Below are 23,011 nucleotides of genomic sequence, written 5' to 3'. Positions count from 1 at the left end.
ATGGAAGGGTTAATGGTGGCCACCAAGGGGGGCAACCCTTCCTGACTTTCTTCCTCCCTTGGCCCCATATCACCAGCTCCCCCCTCGTTTTCCTCCTGTCCCTGAATGCCTGCTCTTCTTCCCGGACACCTGTATCACCACTCAACAGTAAATGAAACAGCTGCAGCAACCAGCGACCCTCCCATGTGGAGCGGCTGACACCTGTGCCTGCTCCTTCTTAGGCAACTGCAGATGGCAACTGTGATTATTCAGCAATGGGGGAGAAGGGCAAGCACACAGGAGAGTGAGTGATTGACACATTCTGCTATTTTGTGTGTGTTGTTTTTTTCATCTGTCCTGTGTAAGCCCTGCCTCCAAGCCATTTGTGCGTGGCAACTGGTTGGAAATGAGTCATTGCCAACACAGCTAGCCTTTTATATTATCGGATTTTTTAATTTTATTAATATTTGTAACTGCCTTTCTCCCCAATGGGGACCCAGAGCAGCTCATATCATTTTATTCTCCTCTACTTTGTTCTCACAGCAACATTGTGAGGTAGGTTAGGAGGAGAGTCACTAACTCAGTAGGATTGCCAACCTCCAGGTGGTGGTGGAGAGCTCCTGCTCTTAGAACTGACTTCCAGGCAACAGAGTTAAATTCACCAGGAGAAAATGGCTGCTTTAAATAGTGGACTTTATAGTATTATAGCCCACGGAAGTCCCTCCTCTCTCAAACCCTGTCCTCCTCAGGCTCCCACCTCCACACTCAACAAACCTGGCCCACCCCAGGCTGCAGGTATTTCCCAACCAGCAGTTAGCAAACCTATCACCCAGCAAGCTTCCATGACACAAGCTGGGATTCACATCTGGGTCTCCCAGATACTAGTGCAACACCCTTAACCACTATACCACACTGGTTCTCTAATTAACCCAGAGTACAGGGATGTGATCTGATGGATTTATCTTTTGTCACCACTAACATTCCCTCCTGATCTCTTGCATCTGTATGTACCATTATTTATGTTATTTGTCACATATCTCCTGTCCTCTCTCAAACGAGTAAACTGCAGCAGTTTAAACTTTTAAGAACCCTACAAGATAGGCTAGACTGAAGCCACCCAGAGACCTTCACAGGTGAGCAGGAATTTATTCAGCCTGGGTTTCCAAGCCCAACACTGCCCACCTCATCTCAGTGGCCTCAGGGTGCTCATGTTAATCTCACAGTTTGGCAGCAGAAATCCTCACCGTTGTAGCCAACTTGGCAAAGTCTTGGTTTGCAAATTTTACGATGTCACCTAGGCGCAAAATGGGGCAGAAGGGTTCCTTTTCTGGGTCAAAGTGGCAATTCCGAATTTTCTCAGTTGTGAGATTGGGTAGGAGGTTTCCCCTATAAGGAGGCAAAGGAAGACATATTGAGATGAGACATGGGCCCCAAACGAAGAACAGGAAGGATATTCCTGAGCTCAGCACAATAAACTTGGTTTCACAACCCATCTCTTCATCCAGCAATAATGACACGAGGAGCACATCTGTCATGGCATAAAGCAGAACTGGGTAGAATTTGCTAGGGGCTGCTCGGGCTGCTCTTTGATCTCCTAAACTTGGTTTTGTTGGGTGGTTTGATTGGGCTTGGGGACAGGATATTGACCAGCTACCTTCCCTGATGTCCAGTGGGAAGGTACAGCAAATATGGATTGTTTCAAGCTATTTAAGGAAACTTGGGGTCCTGGCTCTGTCTCTTCATAATGCTCACTGGCATTTTTCACATCCCCAATGAATGCAATAAGCTGAACTCTATGAGAAAGAATAACATGGTGTGCAGGAAGGGCTGCTGAGAGCTACTGTAGATGCCCAGACTAAAATTACATCTAGTCCCCATCCCATGACCCTGATTTAGACCAAATTTCCTAACAAAACAAATGACTTAGTTTCTCAGTACTATGAATAAAATAATTGTTCATTAAGTAAGATTATTTACACTCTACAGATTGTAATAGGACACAGTGCCAAAAACAAAACAGAACACAAGAGCAAGAGAATCAGAACAAGTCCTCAGCTGAGGGACTTAGCCCAAATCTGAAGTGTGCTATAAATGACATACAGATGAGACATAAATTTCCTGGGAAGAAGCCCCATGGAATTAAGTGAGACAACAGACACGCTCAGAAAGCACTCATTTTTACAATAGTTCTACTCACCCCCCCGCCCCCCCCCCACACAAACTCACAACAATGCAAATATGGGGAATGCTTGATGAAGAAAAATTGGGTATGAGTACCTTATTGTGGAATACAACATTACATGTGCTTGAGTCTTGTGTGATCATTTTCTGTATTGGATTCATATTTAGTCAGATATTGTATGTTTATGATTAAGGACATGAGTAGAGATTGCATTTAAACATATGAGTTGAAAACAAGAACATATGGAAATAGGTTCATGTAATATTACGGTTATTGACTTTTGTTGAAAAATCTGTGAAATACAGGCTGCCATTCAGCCGGTTAAGCCATTAGGCGCAGATTTTTGATGATTACTAACCCTGGAGTTATGGTTGCAAGGTTCAGCTTGGGAAATACCTGGAGATTTAGGGGGTGGAGCCTGAGAAGGGAGAGGTTTGGAGAGGGGAAGGACCTCAGTAGGGTATAATGCCATGGAATCCACCCTCCAAAGAAGTCATTTTCTCCAGGTGAGCTGATCTCTGTCACCTGGAGATCAGTTGTAATTCCTAAAGATCTCTAGCCACCACCTGTGTTGGCAGGCCTATTGGACCTCACTGAGGTCACTGTCCTCCTTGACTCCACCCCCAAATCTCCAGGAACTTACCAACCTGGATCTGGCAACCTTACCCCCTACTCCCCACTAATGACTAGGGGTGACCTGGAAACCCTAGGAACCCCAGGGAGCCACAAAGCCTTAGTTACACAGCAGCTTCTTTATTCAGTCTTTTTGAACATACCCTGTCAAAGATTGGATACTATGCTAGTATAGTTCTGGATGATTCAGGTGAAGTGCCTGGCATTAGTCCGCTCCCTAAGACCTTTCAGTCTGGGAATGCCCCCTTTGAGAGGTACAAAGTTATGCCATGAAAAATGATGGCATAGACCATAGGTGGCCATTACAAGGATGAGCCCCAGACTAGTGCAGCCACACCCACAAAGCCTCAAAGTGCTCTGAATTAGGGATGAGCACAATATTCTTTGCTTGGTAAATTTTGGGTTTGGGTTTTGTTTTTTTTAACCTGGAATTTTTCAGGAAAGCCGATACCCATTGACTTTGACTGTTCATGAAAATTTTTGGAAACCTGAAATTCTGTAGTTCTCCCCCTGCCCCAGAGGGCTTGGAAGGGAGAGGACTCCATGCTGTACTGAGCCAGCACAGAATGGAGTTCTCTGTCTCCTTCCCCATCTGCCGGACCTGGGAGGATTTTTGTAGGACTGAGGAGCTGTGATTGGGTGCTGGGGTGAGGGAGTGGTTGGAGCAGGTGAGGGAGATGACTGGACATGCCCTTACAAGTTTTTTCATGATTTCCTGTCAGCATCACTGTGCATGTGTGTATTCCCTGGATTTCATTAGCTTTTGTCTAGTCTTTCTCAAATCTGATTTTGCTCTGATGTTTTGTGAAAGATCACAGTAAAACCTAGATGGATATTGTGCAGGTATTCGCTCTGTGGTCAAACACGCAAGCTCTGGTATACCCTGCACTGTATACCACTCTTATGACCCAGTTGATGTTTATGCTGAAGTACAGTCACTGTGAGCTTGTACCACCACTTTCCTGTCTCTGCTAAGGGTCTCCTGCCAACCCCAAGGAATGTGTGTACTCTGTGAAAAATTTTCAAAGGTTATTTTCAGTCATCGTTGACCAAAGGTTTACTGTAAATTAAATTCCGGAATGTGATGTCAGCACTGGTTTATGGGTTACAGAGTCATTACTCACTTCTCAAAATTGAAGAGTGGAAAGCGGATGCTGTTCTTAATAAAGAGAGTGAAATTCTCTGCTTCTAGCATGACAGGTCTGTAGGGAGGAAAAACAATTGAAATCAGCCTCTTGGAACAGATCATCCATTATAAGTGAAGTCTAGAACAAAATGAGGCTTCCAGCCCAAATTTTCTGAAATATTTTGAATTTCCCCCCTTCTTTATTTTCTTTTTTTAAAAAAAACCTCAAAAAAAGAGCACAACATGGATAATTTTCCCATGATTGAATTGTGCTTATAGAGATTTCCATGCTCAGTTCTGTAAACTGGGATACTAATCCAAAAATGGCATTAGAAGATCAGAAAAGGACACCTCCAAAAATTCCACTCAGGAAGCTTTCATTAGAAGAAACTTCTGTGCTTCTATGGCATTAAGGTTTGGGAAGCTTCTACCAGCCGGATATGCTGCTTGGTTTCCTTATCTTTGTGACTGCAACAACAGCACTGTGAGAACAGGTCAAGAACTGGACTTATCAAAAAGATGTTTAGTTAATGGAGCAGTCCTATAATTTCTGTAGCTTTAGATAGATTACACCAAAATGCAATTAAAAAGGAGGCTGCTAGCTACACAAGAGAATGTGTGGTTTCAAGAAATATTTGTTCATGGTCAATTGAACATTATTTGAATAACCTGTTGACCAGCATTCCAATTCTAATTGGAAGTTTACAGCATAGGCAATATTTCACTACTGTTAAAATACAAGAGACTGGGCTGCCCCAGTACTTACACATGCTTGGTATCCACCTCTGCTGGGCACCAGCCCTGAATCTGGCATGTCCGAACTGTGGCATTGTAATTAACGCATAAGCCAGTCAGGATCCCTGCAGCAGAAAACAGCACATCAATGAAAATGTAACATAAAGCCATCTTTCCTCTCAAGTTCTATTACAGAATTGAAAAATAAAAACTGTTGTCAACTCTCCATTCTTTATAATGCACTCCATGTGATCCTTTGGTGCTGAGTGAATGTGTCCACCCCAGATTTCCACTAGGCATACAACTTAATTTGAGTTTTGTTGACTTTTGGAGGGAGGTCAGCTGGGTTTAAACTAGCTGATCCAAGAAAGCTCACCATTCTTGCCAGTAATTTATAAAGCTATCATTGTTTGCAGAGTTCTTTAAAATCTTTATAATATATTCCCACATAAAACCCTCTGAGGCAGGTCACTATTTTCCCCACTTAAAAGTAAGGAAGTGAGAAATAAATGCTCCCAAGGCCCAATGCCATGTCCATGATAAAAGTAGGAGTTGTATTCAGCTGTCTCACATTCAAGTCCAACACTGCATCACAGCTGAGTTTTTATCCCAACCTACTCCAAGACAGGGTAGGTTAAACAGTTTTAATGCCTATCACATAACTAGCAGTAGAATATCACACAAAATTAGTCAATACAGCCAGGTTTTCTTAATGTACTCAGTATCTGAAGGTTTTCCACAACATCTGAGTAAGTTTATATAAACCCAGGTCTCAGATGATGTAATCCTCCAGAGGTTTTAAGAACAGGCTTTTTAAAACTGAAGGCAATTTATTCTCTAGCAAAGGCATGGTCCTCCTTATTTTTCTACAAATATTTATTATGCCTCTACCTAATTACTTCTTCCATGAAGCTCGGGGACTAGCCAGCTATCGGTTAGAATTACAGGTGTATCATCATAATTATCATTGAATCCATCATGCTAAGTAGCATATTGGGCAACAAGTGCTGTCCAGCATTTCAGGTCTTGGGTGAGTGTTTCAGCCTCTTCCCTGCAATATTCAGTGCCTTCAGATCTTACTTGAACATTCATATGTTTTGGGGGCATCCTCACTGTCGTTTGGCATCAGAAGGTATCCACCAGATTGCCGTCTTTGGGATCCGACTGTTCTCCATGCGAAAGACATGGCCGGCTAGTCAAAGTCTTTTGTGTGCAACGATGGTATGGAGTTTGCACATGCCCCTCCTTTGGAGCACCTCTTCAGGATTCAGCATAGGCACTTCTGTTGGAAGACATCAAGCCTGTTGTTGATACTTGTTGATGCCTTCCAGGTCTCGCTAGCATAAATGGCTGTCGAGATCACAATGGAGGTGAAGAGGCAATAGGTCCTTAGGGCAATGGTTGATGAGCACCAGATCTTGTTCATTCTCCAAAAAACAGCTGCAGCCTTCCCAGTGCAGCACCTGACATCTGCCTGTGCATCTCCATTCTGGGAGACCACACTGCCCAAGTATGTGAACTTCACCACTTTCTCTAGCTGCTGTGATCTAATGATTCCCTGTGTTCATGCTGTGGAACTAACATACATGATCTTTGATTTATCAATGCTTATCCTGAGGCCAATTTTGTCCACTTTTCTATCCAGGTCAGTTGTCATACGCTGCAGCTTTGCATCTTCCTCAAGCAAAACAATGTCATCAGCAAAATCCAAGTCACCAAGGCGGTCTTGGTCAGGCCAGTGTATGCCATTGCCAGAGCGTGTTCAAATTCTCCAGAAGATGTAGTGAAGGACTAAAAAGAAGAGAAGTGGAGACAGAATACAGGCTTGTCTGACCCCAGTGGTGATTTCAAGGAAGTCTATGGAGCCATTATCTGTCTTGATGCAACAGCTGGATCATAGCTGCAAGTCTTTGAAGATGGCGGTGAAGGCTGCTGTACAAACTCAGGATATACCAGAGGGACTCTCGGTGAATGCTGTCAAAAGCTTTCTTGAAGTCGATGAAGTTGGTGGCCAGTGGGTATTGATATTCCACTGCGAAATCCACCATCCCCATCTTCATGGTGCCTAAAATTGCTGGCTGTCTCCAGGTGGGGATTACATGTAGTTTTATAACCTGTCTTGGAAAGAGGAAGTGGGGGAAGAGGTTTCTGAGGAAAAAGTGCAAGTGAGGGAAGGGTCCAGTGTAGGGGCAGAGCGAGGGGGAACGGCACCAGGGGCACTCCCTTGAATGCCCCAGCCATGCCCCCGCCCCAGCATGTGCCCGGATGTCCCCCCCCCCCGTCCCATTGGTGCTACACCACTGGTCCAGGGTCATCTCAATGCCTACTCCTTTCACAGAATCATAGGGTTGGAAGGGACCATACAGTCCATCTAGTCCAACTGTTGTGGCCCAGACCCCCAGCAAGCAAAAGTCAAGACAGCAGTCCAGTACTCACTGTTTATTGGAGTTTAGTCCAAGGCAAGGATCAACACAAGCAAAGGTTCACCTATCCCAAAACAACGTTGCTGCCAAACTGCAGCCTTCTTCTTACAGCCTCATATACAGAATGGCCTTCCCACTAATTGCCAACCTCCCCCAGCTGCACTCCCTTAGCCTGGCTCCTGCAAGGACTCCCTGTTTCTCCTTGCTTGCTCTAAAGCTGCCAACCTGCTGCTGCGCCTCCGCTCCTGTAGTGGCTCTGCAGCTGCTTTTGTCATTGTTCCCGGGGTTCAGGTGACCCTGGGGGTGTAGGAGCTGACGGGCTGACCCCTGACTGAACAACCGGGACTGGGGGAAGGACAGAGCTGGGATCTGGCAGTGGCTTTGGGGTAGCAGTTTCCATCAGAGGCGTACCGAGGGGAAATGGCGCCTGGAGACAAATTGTCTCTTGGCGCCCCTCTCAGGGCGGGGCTCCATCACCCTACTGCTACTCCCCTTTGCTCCCGGCTCCCAGGGAGTCGGCAGTCCTTTCTGCCCTCACCTCCGGGGAGGCAGAAGAGACAGACGTCTATCAGGGTGGGGCTTAGGCGGCGTGGCCTCACCCCACAACACCCTGGGTTTGTGGCCACACCTCAAGCCCTGTCCCCTGTCTCTCCAGGCCTTCTCCCTGGAGCCGGCTGGAAGCAGTCTCTTCTGTCCTCCCCTCCGGGGAGGCAGAAAAGGACTGCTGTCTATCAGCCTCAGGCACTTGCTTTTATAGCACTGAGGCCGGGGGCGGGGTTTGGGGAGGGCTTGGCCATGCCCCACATCACCCTGGGGTGTGGCCATGCCCCCTAAGCTCCGCCCCGGCCTCAGTGCTATAAAAGCAAGTGCTGGAGGCCAATAGATGGCAGTCTTTTTCTGCCTCCCCGGAGGGGAGGGCAGAAGGGACTGCTGGCTGCCAGCTCCCTGGGAGCCAGGAGCAAGGGGGCAGCAGGGGGGCACCCTCTACCCTGCCCATATCAATGATGACATGGGCGGGGTCGAGGGCACCCAAAGACGAGTTGCTGTTTCTTCCTGGTCATGTGGGGGGCCGATTTTGCGCCCCTCCACGTGACTAGGTTAGTGTCGCCTGGGGACAGAGGATACCCCTCATCCCCAGGTAAATACACCACTGGTTTCCATCCCAAGGGTTGCTTCCTCAGGTGTTGTCTGAGCCCCTGGCCCTGATCCTGTGACCGCTACTGAAGGCTCAGACTCTAAGTCTGCCTGAGTTGGCTGGACCTCAGATGGCCCAGCTACAGCCTCCTCTTCTGCAGACTCACTATCTGCGGCTTCTGCCATGGTGCACAGGGGCCTGACACCAACCCCCTGCTCAATGCAGGATCAGTCTAGAGCATCCCTGATGAGTGTTTGTCCAGTCACTGCATAAAGACTGCCAGTGAGAGGAAGCTTATCACCTCCCTAGGTAGCCAGTTCCACTGTTGAACAACTTCTACTGTAATTTTTTTCCTACTATTCAGCCGGTATGTTTCCAGTTGTAATTTAAACTGTGAGTCTTATCCTCTGCTGCCAATTGGAAAAGCTCCCTGCCCTCTTCTAAATGACAGCCTTTCAAATACTTAAAGAGAGCAATCATGTCTCCGCTCAGCCTCCTCTTCTACAGACCAAAAATTATGAAATTCCTCAGCCTTTCCTCATAGGACTCCAGGTCTCCAGGTCCCCGATTATCTTCATTGCTCTCCTCTGTGCCTGCTCCATTCGGTCCACATTGTTTTTTAAAACTGAGGTCTCCAGAACTGCACACAGCACTCCAGGCGCGGCTTGACTCATGCAGTGTACATGAAGTGGCTTTATTCACTTACCCCCTCCTGTAGTGGGGATGGTTCTTTTGCACTCATTGTCTGATTCACACACGACACTCTTTTCATTTTGGAACAGGAAAGAGAAGACGAAGGGAGAGAAAATTAACCTTTGAAGCTTCTGAAATTTTATCCAGTTATTTATTTAGGACATTTTAATGCCACCTCTCCAGAGTTCTGCTTAAGGTAGTTGCAATTTTTTTTAAAAAAAGAAAATAATAAATTATCAATATGAAAGCCACCAATAAAAACAAACTAGGGACATAAAGAGATCATAAAGGTCTTTATACAGTTTTCACAAAACAGACCCTATTTTATTCTCCCTCTGCTGCTCCAAGTTGTTCTGTCTCCTGAGGAACAGCACATCTGACCATTAAGTGAGGTGATGTGCTGGGAGACCCATCTTCCCAGTGTTTAGCCACATGGAGCTCTGATTTGGACCAGGGTCATGTGCAGAGTGGAGATTGGGTTTAATCCTTCCATTTCCATCTTGCTTCACTTATTGAAACTATCCCCCCTCTTGTGAAAGGTGAAAAATATACCCTACAGATATACCTATTGTTCCCCCTCCACAAGGGACCCTGATCCAAATCTGAAATTTAGCTTTAATAAACACTTGTAAGTAACCCCAGAACAGCTATTGAAGTAGAAAAAGAGCAAGAGTCCTGTAGCACTTTAAAGACTAACAACATTTCTTGCAGGCTTTCACAAGTCACAGCTAAGGTAACTTCTCCAGATCTCACAGTGTCTTATCTCTAAAACACTGGACTCACTTAAAACACGGGTCCCCAACATGGTTCTAGTGGGTGTCATGGTACCTACCAAGTGAGTTTAGAAAGTAGTGGGGTCAGATAGGACTGCTGCCCTAAACGGCTTCTAACTGGTCATCAGATTGTTTGAGGAGTTAAAAAATGCTTTTAGCAGGAGCTGCCACTTCAACACAAGGATTTTCATTGGCCTTTTCCACACAGCAGAAATATAAAGTCTTGAGAACATTATAAAAAGCATTTGGGGAAGAAGTTCGCACAGCTCTCTCAACCAAAATGTCTTCAGGACATGTTATTTCTATATGCCTAATAAAGGTTTACTGTACTGTACGTGTTATTTCTCTCAACCTAGGTTTCTTTAAAAATCGCTGAACTAGCCATCGTTTTTTCTGAAAATGGTTAAAGATGTCTCCTGCTTGCCTGTGTGAACAAAAGCAGCCAAGAGCCACTTTATGTCTCCCTTCCTGCCTCCTCTCCCCACCTCTTACTTTCATTTTCACTGCAGTATCACCCACCATTTTCTGCTGATTGTGATTCTCTGACCCGGCCACCATTTTGTGAAGGTTTTTCATGGAGGTCTCTTCTGCTTGCAGCTGATCTGCCTACGATTTCATTGTTAAAAGTACATGGATAAAGTTCGTTTTGCCTAGCGATCCCATGTACTTGTCATTTTTCCTCTTTTTTTGTTTTGAGAGTACGTCTGTGAAAGTACAACCACACAACACATGATAAAATTATGAAGAAAATACAGGGGAGAGGGGAAAAGGGGAAAATGTATTGTTTGAAAACGAATGAAGAATATTAATATAAAATGGAATATTCAAATGATACAATTAAAAAATTTAAAAAACCACACAACACAAGCATCTGAAATATGTGCCTATTTGTGTTGTTGTAGCTTCACAGACATTCCCCTCAAAACAAAAAAAGGAATACTGACGTGTGTCCAGGCAAAACAAACTTTATTCATTTTTTTAATAGTGAAACAATGCGTGGATGAGCTCAGAGACATATTGGGGGGAAATAGCACGCACAGACAACTCCTTCTCTGGGTGCCCCCCCACATCCCCTACCCCCAAGCTCCCCGTGCTCAGGAGCATGGCACGGGGACGTGGTCCCGCCCTGAGCCTTGCCCCCAGTCTCCATGCAGGCTAGCTTTCAAAAGCTTTCAAAAGCCAGCCTACACTGAGGGCTGGGGGCCTGAGCCCTGCCCCTGGGCATGGGGTGGAGGCAGCACCATACCCCAAGCCCTGCCCCCGGCCTCTGAAAGCTGTCTTTTGAAAGCTTTTGAAAGCCAGCCTGCATGGAGGTCGGGGGGGATGGTGGAGCTCAGTGGTGGCAGGCAGCCCAGGTGGGTACCACGGCCATCCACCACCGAACCCTGCCCCCACCTCCCTGCAGGCCGGCTCTTGGGGGACAGGGCTTAGTGGCCTGGGGCTGGGGTGCATGCCATTAGGTCATGTGCCGGGGGGTGTCTGGCGCCCCCCACGTGACCAAAAGGTTTGCGCCCGGGGACATGGGTGTCCCCATGTCCCTAGGGCTGTGCCCCTATATGAGCTGTAAGCAAAGGAAACCTCTGTGGGAAACCTTCAGGAAATGGTGGCTGGGACAGAGAATCATAAGAGGGAGAAAATGGTGGGTGCACCTATGAAACTGACAAGAGCTCCATCAGGCAGCAGATAGGAAAAAAGAACTGCCTTGGCTAAACAAATCTTGGCAAAACAAAGATTAAACAAATCTTTTACAAAATGTCTGTAGGACATTTTATTTCTGCTAAGCAGACCACTGTGTGACTAAAAGTAAGCTGTGTATAAGCAATAAAATACTAGTAAACAATATGTTTACTTTTATAAACATTCTGTTAAGGTGAGCTTCTGCCTAAAATGTTGAAGTGAGTTCTGCATAACTTCTCTCCCTCACCATCTGTGGTTGGTTCCATCTCCTGAGGCAGCCATTGCTGGCTCCACCTCCTCCACCAGGTCTTTTGTGCTTATGTATGCCCACCATCTTGTGTCAGAATTCCAAAGGTGAGTAGGTTCAAAAAGATGGGGGCTTAAATTATGAGAATCTATGCAAGGCAGAACTACATCTCCAGTGCACTCCCCCCCCCCCCTCTTGTTACCTTTCCTGCTTACCTCAGGGCAGATCCCTTGGACCTGGTTCTCTGTCACAATGAGTTTGGTGATGATGACAAAGACAGACGTGCCCTGGGGAGGGAAGGGGTGAGGTTGGAAAGACAGAGGAAGAGGGGGGAAAGAAAAGTCAAGTTGTTGAATGTGGGACACTCAGAAAAAGGAAATGCACAGCGTGTAAGACAGAATCAGAAAACGACGAGAATAGTCAGATTGGAACAAACAAGTCCACAAAGTCATTGACCACCATTTTTTATATCTGTTGTGCTTGCCCACACAATATGTTAGTCATTCATGGCTATTTAGAAAAATTAGCTAATTAGAAAAATTATATATCAGATGATTCACAGAGCATGTAGAGAGTACAATATCTAATTACATATTGATACTGACAAAATTTAAATAAACAGCAGTGAATATGATGGGTGCGTGAGGTTACATTATGTATTGTGAATGTACAAAGAAATCCCATTTTAAATTAACATTAATTAGTACTGACCTTTTAGATTCCTTTTAGTAACTCCCCATACATGCATTAAGACAAAAGTGTGCTGTCCCAGATGGTACTAGAAATCCTTTTCAGGATGAAGATGACGGGAGATTTGTGAATTCATCTGCCATTTCCTGGACTGTCTTTGTTCTAGAATGCTCTGCTTGGGTCCTAGTTTCTACCTAGTTCCTCCCCAAGGAATGTTCTCATTTAACCCCTTAGGGTTATATTAAGAACTGGTTTCTATTCTGTACTCTGATTCTTCCTTTAATGCGGGATGTGACTTTAAGGAAACTCCTCTCGATGCAGAGCTCTCAGGTATAGTATTCTTTCAGTGAGATAACTGCCTAATGGTATATTTGTAATATTTGTTTTCTTGACAAATACATAAGAAGAGTATACACAACCCTTCAACAACTAGCATCTCTCCAGAAAGAAGCATCTGTCCAGCTCAGTTCCATTTCCAATTATAACTGACTTTTACTACATTATAGAGACATTTTCTACTCCTCTCTAAGTAGGTTGCAAATTTGAATTACAACTGGTATTTCTTATGCACACAAACATATGTTGTGTACACACACACATATGCCCCCACCATAGATAAATTTCCGATTCAAGGAAGCATCTCCTCATTAAGAAACATTAACAAGCTTTTCCTGTTGAGACCCAACCACCCATTCACTTTGAGTTGGAAATCCAAATATTGCCAAGTGACCCTCTATTATTTTGCCCTTCTCGATTACTGTCAAAGACTCCAGGAAATCAAAAATGCTACTGTGCAAGTGGCAGTTTACCATTTTTCACTTTAAAAAGACTGGGTTTCTGCCACAAAGCTTATTGGGTAACCTTGGGGCAAGCTTAAACCATGTCACAGGGTGAGGTAAGGATAAAACAAGAGAAGGAAAAACCATTTAAGCTGCCCTAAATCCTTGGAAGAAGGGCAGATAAAAGTATAGTAGGGGAAGATCAATGGCTCCTCTCTTCTTTGACAAAAACACTAGCTATTACTTTAGCCAAAATGTTTTTACATTCATGTAACTTTCTCCATCTGCATGCTTTGGACTTCTAATGGACCTAAAGTTCTTTGAGGGATTTCTAGCTCGGTAAACAATATGAAGGAAGCATCAGAATTCTGTTGCACTTGCAGGGGGCAGGGGAAGAGGGTTATCTGCGGTCCTGAGAAGTACATGGTATATATTTAGAACAGAAAGTGCTTATGCTCACTGACCTGTCCCAAATTTGATGCTGAAGGTACAATAAACCTGAATTCATATCCAGAGAACATTCTCACTTAAGAGTTCAATAACTTGCTGTGATGGACTGCACAATAAAACAGAGATTTAAAGCTGCAAGTCAGTCAATGGAACCAGGTGCTATCACAACAGAAGAGGAAAAACTTCCTAGGAATGGGAAAGTGCCCTGATTGGGGAGGCTGACCTGTGCTGATTGGTGGAGCAACCAGCTGACTGAGAGAAGGAGGAGGTATCTCTTTGAAAGGAAAAGTTTTGCAAGTTTTTGGATTTAGATTCCTGCAAGTTAACATCAAGCTAACAAAAACTGAAATTTGTATATCTTGCCTGATTTCCATCCATTTAAAATATTTCCTGATCCCATCTTGTTTGTTCAATGAATTTTTACTTTTGTAATTTGTATGTTGAACTTGCCTCAGTCCTCTGGAGCCTGAAAAAGGGTATTTGCCATAAGGGGAGAAAGGCTCCCTTCACCCTTCTGAAGTTCCTAAAAATGAGCACAAAGCTTTAAACACCTCATCTGCTACCATCAAAACAGCTCCGGAAAACCTGCCTAGCATAGTTAGGAGGCTGCCTGAACCTGCCACAAATAATCAGGAGGATGAAGGGACCTGCTACACTTGCATCTATCCTTCTGGTGATGTCACTAGTTGGCTGATTTTGATCTGCAAGGTAAACTCTTTGTGTCTGCGTCTGAACTGTTCATGTGCTTATTAATATCTTCAGGTCCCGTTAATATACATACCATATCCCTACCCTGATTCTTTCCTGATTGCTGCTTGCAGGTTTGCAAAAGCAAAAGTGGCTAGGCTTCTCGTTAAGAGCGTAGAATATAATTTTTAAAAACCAAATAAAATAAAAAAAAGCAGTGGCGGAGCTACAAGGAAGCAGGGGGGTGCGCGTTGCACTGGGTGCATGCCTGGTGGGCACAAAAATCACCCCCACCCCGACCCCCTTCCCCCTGCCTCGCCAGGCCTGGCTCCGTCCCACCAGCCTGACCAGTTTTTCGCCAGCAGAAAGCTGTTTTCTGCCAGCTGGAAAAGATAAGGGGGGCCACAAGAGGGAGAGGGCAGGGTCGTAGGGGGGTGGACAACACAAAGTGCACCCCGGGCACACTCCTGCCCAGCTACGCTTCTGAAAAACAGCAATATACTGTTAAAATATTACACACACACACACACACATGTTCAAGCATATGAAATATTAGGTGATGATTTGCAGGTATGAATTTGTCACAGACAGAACTTTCATACAATATCATACATTAAATGACATGGATTCACATTCAACTGTCACTGTTAAGATGAGAGACATTGGCACATACATACATGTATGAACCAGGCCCTGCAGAGAGAGAGAGAGAGAGAGAGAGAGAGAGAGAGAGAGAGATACATATGAACATAAGAACATAAGAAGAACATAAGAACAAGCCAGCTGGATCAGACCAGAGTCCATCTAGTCCAGCTTTCTGCTACTCGCAGTGGCCCACCAGGTGCCTTTGGGAGCTCACATGCAGGATGTGAATGCAATGGCCTTCTGCGGCTGTTGCTCCCAAGCACCTGGTCTGTTAAGGCATTTGCAATCTCAGATCAAGAGGATCAAGATTGGTAGCCATAAATCGACTTCTCCTCCATAAATCTGTCCAAGCCCCTTTTAAAGCTATCCAGGGTTAGGTGGGCCATCACTCACCCTCCTGTGGCAGCATTATTCCAAAGTCTCCACCCAATCAACACATCGCTTGCATGAAGAAGTGTTTCCTTTTATTAGTCCTAATTCTTCCCCCCAGCATTTTCAATGAATGCCCCCTGGTTCTAGTATTGTGAGAAAGAGAGAAAAATTTCTCTCTGTCCACATTTTCTACCCCATGCATAATTTTATAGACTTCAATCATATCCCCTCAGACGCCTCCCCTCTCCAAGCCAAAGAGTCCCAAACGCTGCAGCCTCTCCTCATAAGGAAGGTGCTCCAGGTCCCCTCAATCATCCTCAAGGTCCCTTCTCTGCACTTTTTTCTTATCTCTTCTAATATCCTTTTTTGAGATGTGGCTTTTACCAGAACTGAACAACACAAGTACTCCAAGTGCGGTCGCACTACCCACTTTATAGTATAAGGGCATGACAATCTTTGCAGTTTTATTCTCAATTTCCTTTTCCTAATTCTCCTCATCCCCTGAAACATAGAATTTGTGCCTTTTTTTCACCCAGCTTGCCATGCATTGGAGTTTAGACATTCCCATGGAACTATCAACTAAGACGCCCAAATCCCTTTCCTGGTCTGTGACTGATAGCACTGACCCCTGTAGCGTGTATGTGAAGTTTGGATTTTTTGCCCCTATGTGCATCACTTTACATTTTGCTACATTGAACTGCATTTTGCCATTTCCTTTAGCCCACTCACCTAATTCTATCAAAGCTGTCCAGCTTGGAGCTCTTACGCGAATCCCTTTTATGCCGGTTCTCAAGCAATTATTAACTATATAATTTGGTATCATCTGCAAACTTGGCCACCACGCTACCCACCCCTACTTCCAGGTCATTGATGAATAGGTTAAAGAGCACTGGTCCCAAAACGGATCCATATGTGTGTATGTGTTTATATACATGTACATGTAAATATATGTGCGTATATATGTATGTATATGTGTGTATATAAATGTGTGTGTATATATATTCTGTATGCATAATTTGAATTGTGCCCATGTGTATTTTTAGCAGCCAGTTCCATTAAAATACATACCCATCCTAGCATTCAAGTAGCCTCCTCTATCTCCTCCATGCACTGCAGGGAAGCAGAAGGAAGTGGGAAGATGGTGCCCCCTCTCCTTGAGGTTTCTGCTCTGGGAAGGTGGAGGAGATGGGAAGAGGGTGCCTACTTTCCTTGGCCTCAGGTATTCTGGGGTGGCAGGAAAATGGCTCTCACCTTCCCATCAGATGATGGCAAGAAGATGCCAGCCACCTCCTCACTATCCTCCACAATGAACAGCCCAGTAGGGCAGTAAGAAGCCCTGGCTGGGACTAGTTCCATCCCATCTCCCAATGGAGGAAGGGAAGGAGGGAGCAGCTTCCCCATCAGTGGCCACCAGGGGAGCCTCTCAGGACAGATCCTGATGCTGCCAGGGGGTAGGAGGGGCAACAGGGCTAGATGACTCTACCATTGGTACCCTAGGAAATCACCATGTGCTACTCCTGGTTGCAAAAAGCAATTAGGGAAGGACTGCCCACCCTATGAATTTTTAAGTAGTGAGTGGCTACAATTATACTTGTGAACAATTAAAACAGGATGTAATTATCATCTGTACCAAAATACATGCTTAAACCAAGCCTTGACAGATCAGGACATCCAATATGCAGTCAGCTGGGTACAATATGTATGTTTGGGACAGCATGAAAAAAAATTAAATCTTTGCATACATATATTATTACGTGTGCTTAATATTAAAGCATATGGTAAACTTGCTTGGTTTTTTGTAAAAATAAATCAACTAGGTTTGAAAACCACCCAGCATTGCAAAGATCAAAACTTCTGCTGTGCTACTTTTGTGCTTAATCTGCATTTAAAATTAACAGTATGTTCAGTACCATGGGTTGGCTGTATTGGGGCCTAGTGTTTCAGCCAGCAAGAACAATCCTAAACAGGTATATTCAATGGAGTCTTCTCCCAGGAAAGTGTTCTTTCAATTACATTAGGAACTTATCATGGGTTGCACCGGTGGATGATTTTTGTTTAAAATTGGATGCTGTTGGACCTCTCAGCAGCCTTTAATACAGTTGCCCTTTCCATTCATATCCACTAATCTGAATATGGAGCTGGTGTTAAGGGCAGAGGACAGGGATGGTCAAATGACTCTGGGCGCAACAGCGGTGTGTGTGTGCAAAATCACCCCCACCTCCCCCGTTCCCACCCAGCTTGGAAGAGCTGGGTCGGCATGGGGGAGATGCTTAAAGGCAGAGCCGGCCTGCTGCCAGGAGCTGGCCGGCTGCTGCAGTTCTGTCCAAGCTGTCTCCTTCCCTCTCCAATCCCTTGGGGGTGGCTTGGATGTGCACCACGGCGGCAGGCTGGCTTCTAGGCTGCCCGCCGTGGTCCCCTGACCCCCTCACCTTCCTGCAGGCTAGCTTCTGCCCTCAGGCCTGGGGAAGACAGGAGATGGCCTGAAGGGAGGCAGGATGCGGCTCAGACAGGCGCCGTGCCCAGGAGCTGGCCTGCCACTGCGGTGCCCATCTGAGCTGCCCCTGTCCTGAGCCCAACCCCCAAGTGTGGGGGGCACAAGGGGGGCATGTGGGGGCACAAGGGTGGGGGCGCCCACAGAAGGTGTTGTCCCTGGGCGCCATTTTCCCCGATATGCCTCTGGTTAAGGGTGCAGCCCTTTGGTGATTTCACTGGAGGTGCAGAATCAATTGGGTGAAATTTGTCTGGTGGAATGCCACTGGGTTGTGTTTTTCTTATCCATGCTCTGTGCTTTCAAAAGCATTTTGGAATTTTAGCTGTTCAGTTCTTGTTACCATTATTTTTAGGTTGTATGTTTAGGCTGCATTTCAATTGGTTTAAGATCTTGCTCTTTTTAATCTGATGTGTTTTAATGCTGCTATTGTCATCCAGTTCTGCTGTTTCTTTTTTGTTTTGGTTGATTTTGTTTTCTGGCTGTGCCATTGTGTGCTTCCTTGAAAATATTTATGCAGAGAGATGAGATATGTTTCTTTTTTTAAAAAGCAGATTAAAACTTTGCTACCATCTCTTCAAATGTAGCTTGCCAATCATGAAAACTAGAATCTTTACTTGTTCAGAAAAGGACACCACCCAAGCTTTTCAGCATTCTAGTGGCATTCCTACAAAACAAATGCGTATCAGTGTTATGCTTCTGCACTGTCGTGACTTCTAATGAATTCTGGGAATGGTTGCTTTCTGAAGTACTGGCGCTGTAAAGAGATCTCTAATTCCTCCTCAAAGAATTACTAGTCTTAGAATTCCCAGTGCAAGAGCAATCTGCTAAAGTCTGTGGTGCAGACATACGTCAATTATTACATGTGGCCTGCATAAACAAGAGTCAAGGCTATGCATGGCCTGTCTTTAATATACTGTGGGCAGCTCATGTCTTTCTAGCAGGATTAGGACTCAGTGAGGTTTAGATTCAATTTTCCGCTCCCTGTGTAATACTAAGCAGTCATTTCATCTCCCTGCGCTTCAGTTTTTCAGTTTGAAGAACATCCTTGATCTTGGGACTAAATTCACACAAAAAACACTTTTTCGCAGTTCCTGCTGCAGATGTGCATACGTGAAAGCACAAAAGCAGGCTTTGGATGTGTGAAAAACATAATAGGATTTTTCCATATGCTAGTCTCTGATTCCTGAATTGATGGCCATGCAGAAATGCTGGTTTATAACTGCACACCAACCTTCCTGTGGTTCACAATGCAAGTAATATTTCAGCATCAGATTGCATACTGATGATGCTGGCTATAGAGGAACGAGATCTCTTTGCCACCGCAGTTATGGTATTGCTGGCTCTTAGCCTGCCTCACTACCTTTATAACTGCGCATCATAAACAGGATAAAGGAGCAGAAGGGAGCCTTGCTTCAGTGGGAAAAATGATTTGTTCTTGATGAAGCAGCAGCAGTGCACAATAAGAAAACCAGGAGACTATCCCTTAGAGTTGGAGAGGGGAAGAATGTGCTGTCCAAAGAAAAATGTGCTTTATTTTTTGTCTTAACATAGTGCAGCATTCCTGTGGCAGAGGGAAGCCTCGCACTATGCTTTATTTGTTTTTAATAGCTATACGAATATGTACGTGGATGAGCATCCATCCCATTACACACTTTAAGAAAACAACAGAATAACCCCCTCCCCAACCAGAAACAATTCCCAAGGAGTTCTGGATATTTGTGTATATAAAGTGCCCAAGACATTCACACAAAAACATACACGTTTGGATTGCAGCACCACTTTTCACGTCTAGCTTTGCCATTTGAAGCTTCAAGTGCAATACTGTCTGGAAAACCTGACACCATTGTTAGACACCCACAAAATGAACAAATAGTGTTATCTAACCCAGTTCAACAATATACAGTTACTGGGCCAGTAGAGACTAAGGCCGTTTCCCCACTCGCCTTTTGTTGCGCGCTACTCGCTCCAAGTAACGCGGGGTCCAGCGGCACTCCCCACTACCGGAACAGCGACAATGCAGTCGCCCCAATTCTGCAGCCCTCGCAACCCCTCAGTGCACGTCATTTCTGCCCCTGTTCAGAATTGCACCTTTTGCAAGAATTGCAACCACAGAGCGCGGCCAGTGGGGAGCATGACTGCGTGCTCAGAAACACCTGCGGTTAACAAAGCCCTGTAAGCTTCGTTTTCTTTTCAAAGTGGGGAAATGGCCAAAGTGATATAGATTAGGGCAAGCGAAACCTCGGTTCAAGTGCCCATTCAGCTATGGCACGTGCTGGGCACCTTTGGTATTCTTTCAGCCTAACCTCTCACACAAAGCTGTTGTAATGATAAAAGGAGAATGGGAATCCAGCCTGCTCTGAACTCCTTGGAGGTTAAAAAAAAAGATAAAATGTAACTGATTTGTGTGCAAGGACTTTCACCTGTGGAGTATCATTTCCCCTCCTGTCTTGTTCCACAGTAGCCCAAAATGCTTCCCCAAATCCTCTTCTAGGATCTTTAAGAATAGGATTTCAGGGGGCATTTTGAACTGCCAGAAAAATAACATTCTGCAGAAATACTAGAACCTATCAAAGTCTCGATCCAAGTCAAGGTGGGTGTACATGGACATCAAGATAGATGTTTACAACTGAGGTATATGACCTGCCTAGCACTACTGAACAGACTATAATCTTTTAAAGTGTCCATGTGTATTCACCTAGAACTACTAGTTAATGCACATGACTATACCTGGATGGAGGCCTTGATCAATTCACAGCCCTAAAAAGCAATCCCAAGCATTCTAACTTGAAAGTACACTTAACTCCTTAAGAACTGCTTCCAAATGTATATGCTTGCAAATATAGTGTCAGTTCAACAGGACAGACCCAGCATACGGTCCTAACCGTAGAGAGATCCTGATTTCGGGGAGCCCCAAGTTATTGTTAGCCACCATATATTGTTTGCATAATAGCAAACAAAGCCATTATCCAAGCTCATGAGATGTTAACTCCTTCACAAACCCCTCCCTAAGAACGTTATTAGGAGTACCTGTGGAGGTGTGACATAATCAGCTGTGTCCATGATATGGTTGCTGTACTTGCCGAAGCCCTTCACTTTTGTTACCACAGATGACTCAATGGAGGTGTCCCTCATCTGATAGGCCTTCTCATGCAGGAACACCCACCTGGGAAACAGAGACCTATTAGCAGCTCTCCTGGGGCTAAGCAGGAGATAATCCTTAGACAAAATGGGAAGACAAATCAAAATAATTCCGAAATTACCACACATAAACTCAATAATTTATAGCAACAGAACAACATAGTTCCAGTCTTCAGCATTTTTAAGTTCCTCCTGAGGGCCTAACTAAATGTTCTGGCCCCACCCATGTGCTGGGAACTTAAAGGCACAAGTGGACCTGAGTTGGATCAGCACCATTACGTATGGCAGAAAGGAGGATTCAGCCCTCCCCTGAGCTATTTTCAAAAACTGACATTAGGATTGCCAACTTTCAGGTGGGTCTGGCATTATCCTGGAATTGTAGCTGATCTCCAGACTATAAGCACTATTTTTGTTTGGGTAGAAAGAGCCTTATTGAAACATAGTCATTAGATCCTCAAGAGTTACTTGATCTTCACACATCTGTTCACATTCTTGCTTATGTACACATTACATGGTTTCTGTTGCTACAGAATGCTACTGCCCTTTGCCAATGCATAGCTTGTCCTTCCTTCTGTAATGTTTGGCTCTATGAATCCTTCCACTGCCCAGAAAATTGAAATGTACATGAAGTGGGACTGTTTCCACACAAAGCTTTTGCTCTGGTTTTTGTTCCAAACCAGACTGGGTTTTCAGAAAAATCCACACCAGCCTCTAATCATCCACTTTATCTATGTTACCCCACTTTGCTGCAATCATTCCCTAACCTGATGAGGGTCTTTTCAGATTGTGTGGTCTTTTTAGAATGATAACAGTCAAAAGCCTGCTACACATGTCAACCCCACGTGTTCACTGAAAGTGTGGAATGGGAGATTAAACACCACCCCTCCATGTGATCCCCTGATCATACATATTGCTAACATGGGGAGAGGTGTACGCTTGGTCACATTGATGAAAATATTGAACAGCACTGGGTCCAGGAAAGAACCCTGTGGCACTCCACTACTCACTTCTCTCCAGAATGAAAATGAGCCATTGATGAGCACTCTTTGTGTTTAGCCAGTCAACCAATTACAAATCCATCTAATAGTTGCATTGTCTAGTCCATATCTTTCTAGCTTACTTGCAAGAATATCATGGGGTACCTTGATAAAATCTTCAAGACAGCCTTTACTAAAATCAAGGTATGCTACATCCACAGCATTCCCCTCATCTACTAAGTTTGTCACTCTATCAAAAAAAGAGGTAAGAGTAGTATGGCATGACTTGTTTTTTAGAAACCCATGTTGATTTTCAGTGATTACATTATTCCCTGCCAAGTGTTTACACACTGTCCCCTTAATGATCTGCTCTAGAATCTTTCCTGGTATTGATGTCAGGCTGATTGAGTGGTAGTTGTTTGAGTTCTCTTTTTTTCCCTTTTTGAAGATGACTATCAAAGGAATCACTGATCAAATAGGGAAACTGATGAAGAAACATAACCTACAAACCATCTTCAAACCTACCAGGAAAATACAGCAGATGCTACACTCAGCAAAGGACAAGAAAGGACCCTCTCACTTCTGCATGAGTCTATCACATACCCTGCAGCTGTGGAAAGGTCTACATAGGAACCACAAAACGCAGCATTCAGACTTATATTAAGGAGCATGAAAGACACTGTCAGCGTAACCATCCTGAAAAATCTGCAGTTGTAGAACATGTCTTAAACAAAACTGGACGTAACATTTTATTTGAAAACACTGAAATTCTGGACAATTCAGAAGATTACTATGTCAAAATGCACAGGGAGGCCATTGAAATTCACAAACACCAAGGCAACTTCAACGGGAAAGAAGAGACTCTGAGAATTAACAAGGCTTGGCTACCAGTAATTAAAAACACCAAAAGCAAACCCCAAGGACATGCTAAGTTAATGAACAATGGACTCCACCCAAACACAGGATTTGTATTCACCAATACAGCTGCTGCTGCAGGGCATGCAAATGTGAATCACTCCCTGGACTGAAAAACTCCACCTGCAATACAATACTATCAACCACATCTTTGCATATCAAGTTCCACCCAAACACTTACTGATTGGTTCACCACCCTGGAACATGGACAATATATACTGCACTAAACATTCCCTTCTCACTGGACCCAGTGTGTAACAGCTT

The 23,011-nt window shown here is 44.7% G+C and overlaps 1 protein-coding gene across 1 annotated transcript in view; it reads right to left on the bottom strand.

The window, feature by feature from the left end:
- Positions 1-23,011, bottom strand: part of P2RX3 (purinergic receptor P2X 3) — a 54,170-nt gene that overhangs the window by 18,031 nt on the left and 13,128 nt on the right. Inside the window, exons 2-8 of the mRNA XM_048485944.1 lie at positions 20,745-20,880; positions 11,819-11,890; positions 10,199-10,219; positions 8,920-8,977; positions 4,687-4,780; positions 3,919-3,996; positions 1,224-1,365 (exon numbers count right to left, since the gene is read on the bottom strand). Coding sequence (XP_048341901.1) covers positions 1,224-1,365; positions 3,919-3,996; positions 4,687-4,780; positions 8,920-8,977; positions 10,199-10,219; positions 11,819-11,890; positions 20,745-20,880 — 601 coding nt within the window. The remainder of the gene's footprint in view (positions 1-1,223; positions 1,366-3,918; positions 3,997-4,686; positions 4,781-8,919; positions 8,978-10,198; positions 10,220-11,818; positions 11,891-20,744; positions 20,881-23,011) is intronic.

Source organism: Sphaerodactylus townsendi, linkage group LG02 (assembly GCF_021028975.2).
Source record: "Sphaerodactylus townsendi isolate TG3544 linkage group LG02, MPM_Stown_v2.3, whole genome shotgun sequence".
Lineage (NCBI taxonomy): Eukaryota > Metazoa > Chordata > Lepidosauria > Squamata > Sphaerodactylidae > Sphaerodactylus > Sphaerodactylus townsendi.
The sequence above is the reverse complement of the archived record's forward strand: the minus strand, read 5'-3'. Positions and strand labels throughout refer to the sequence as shown.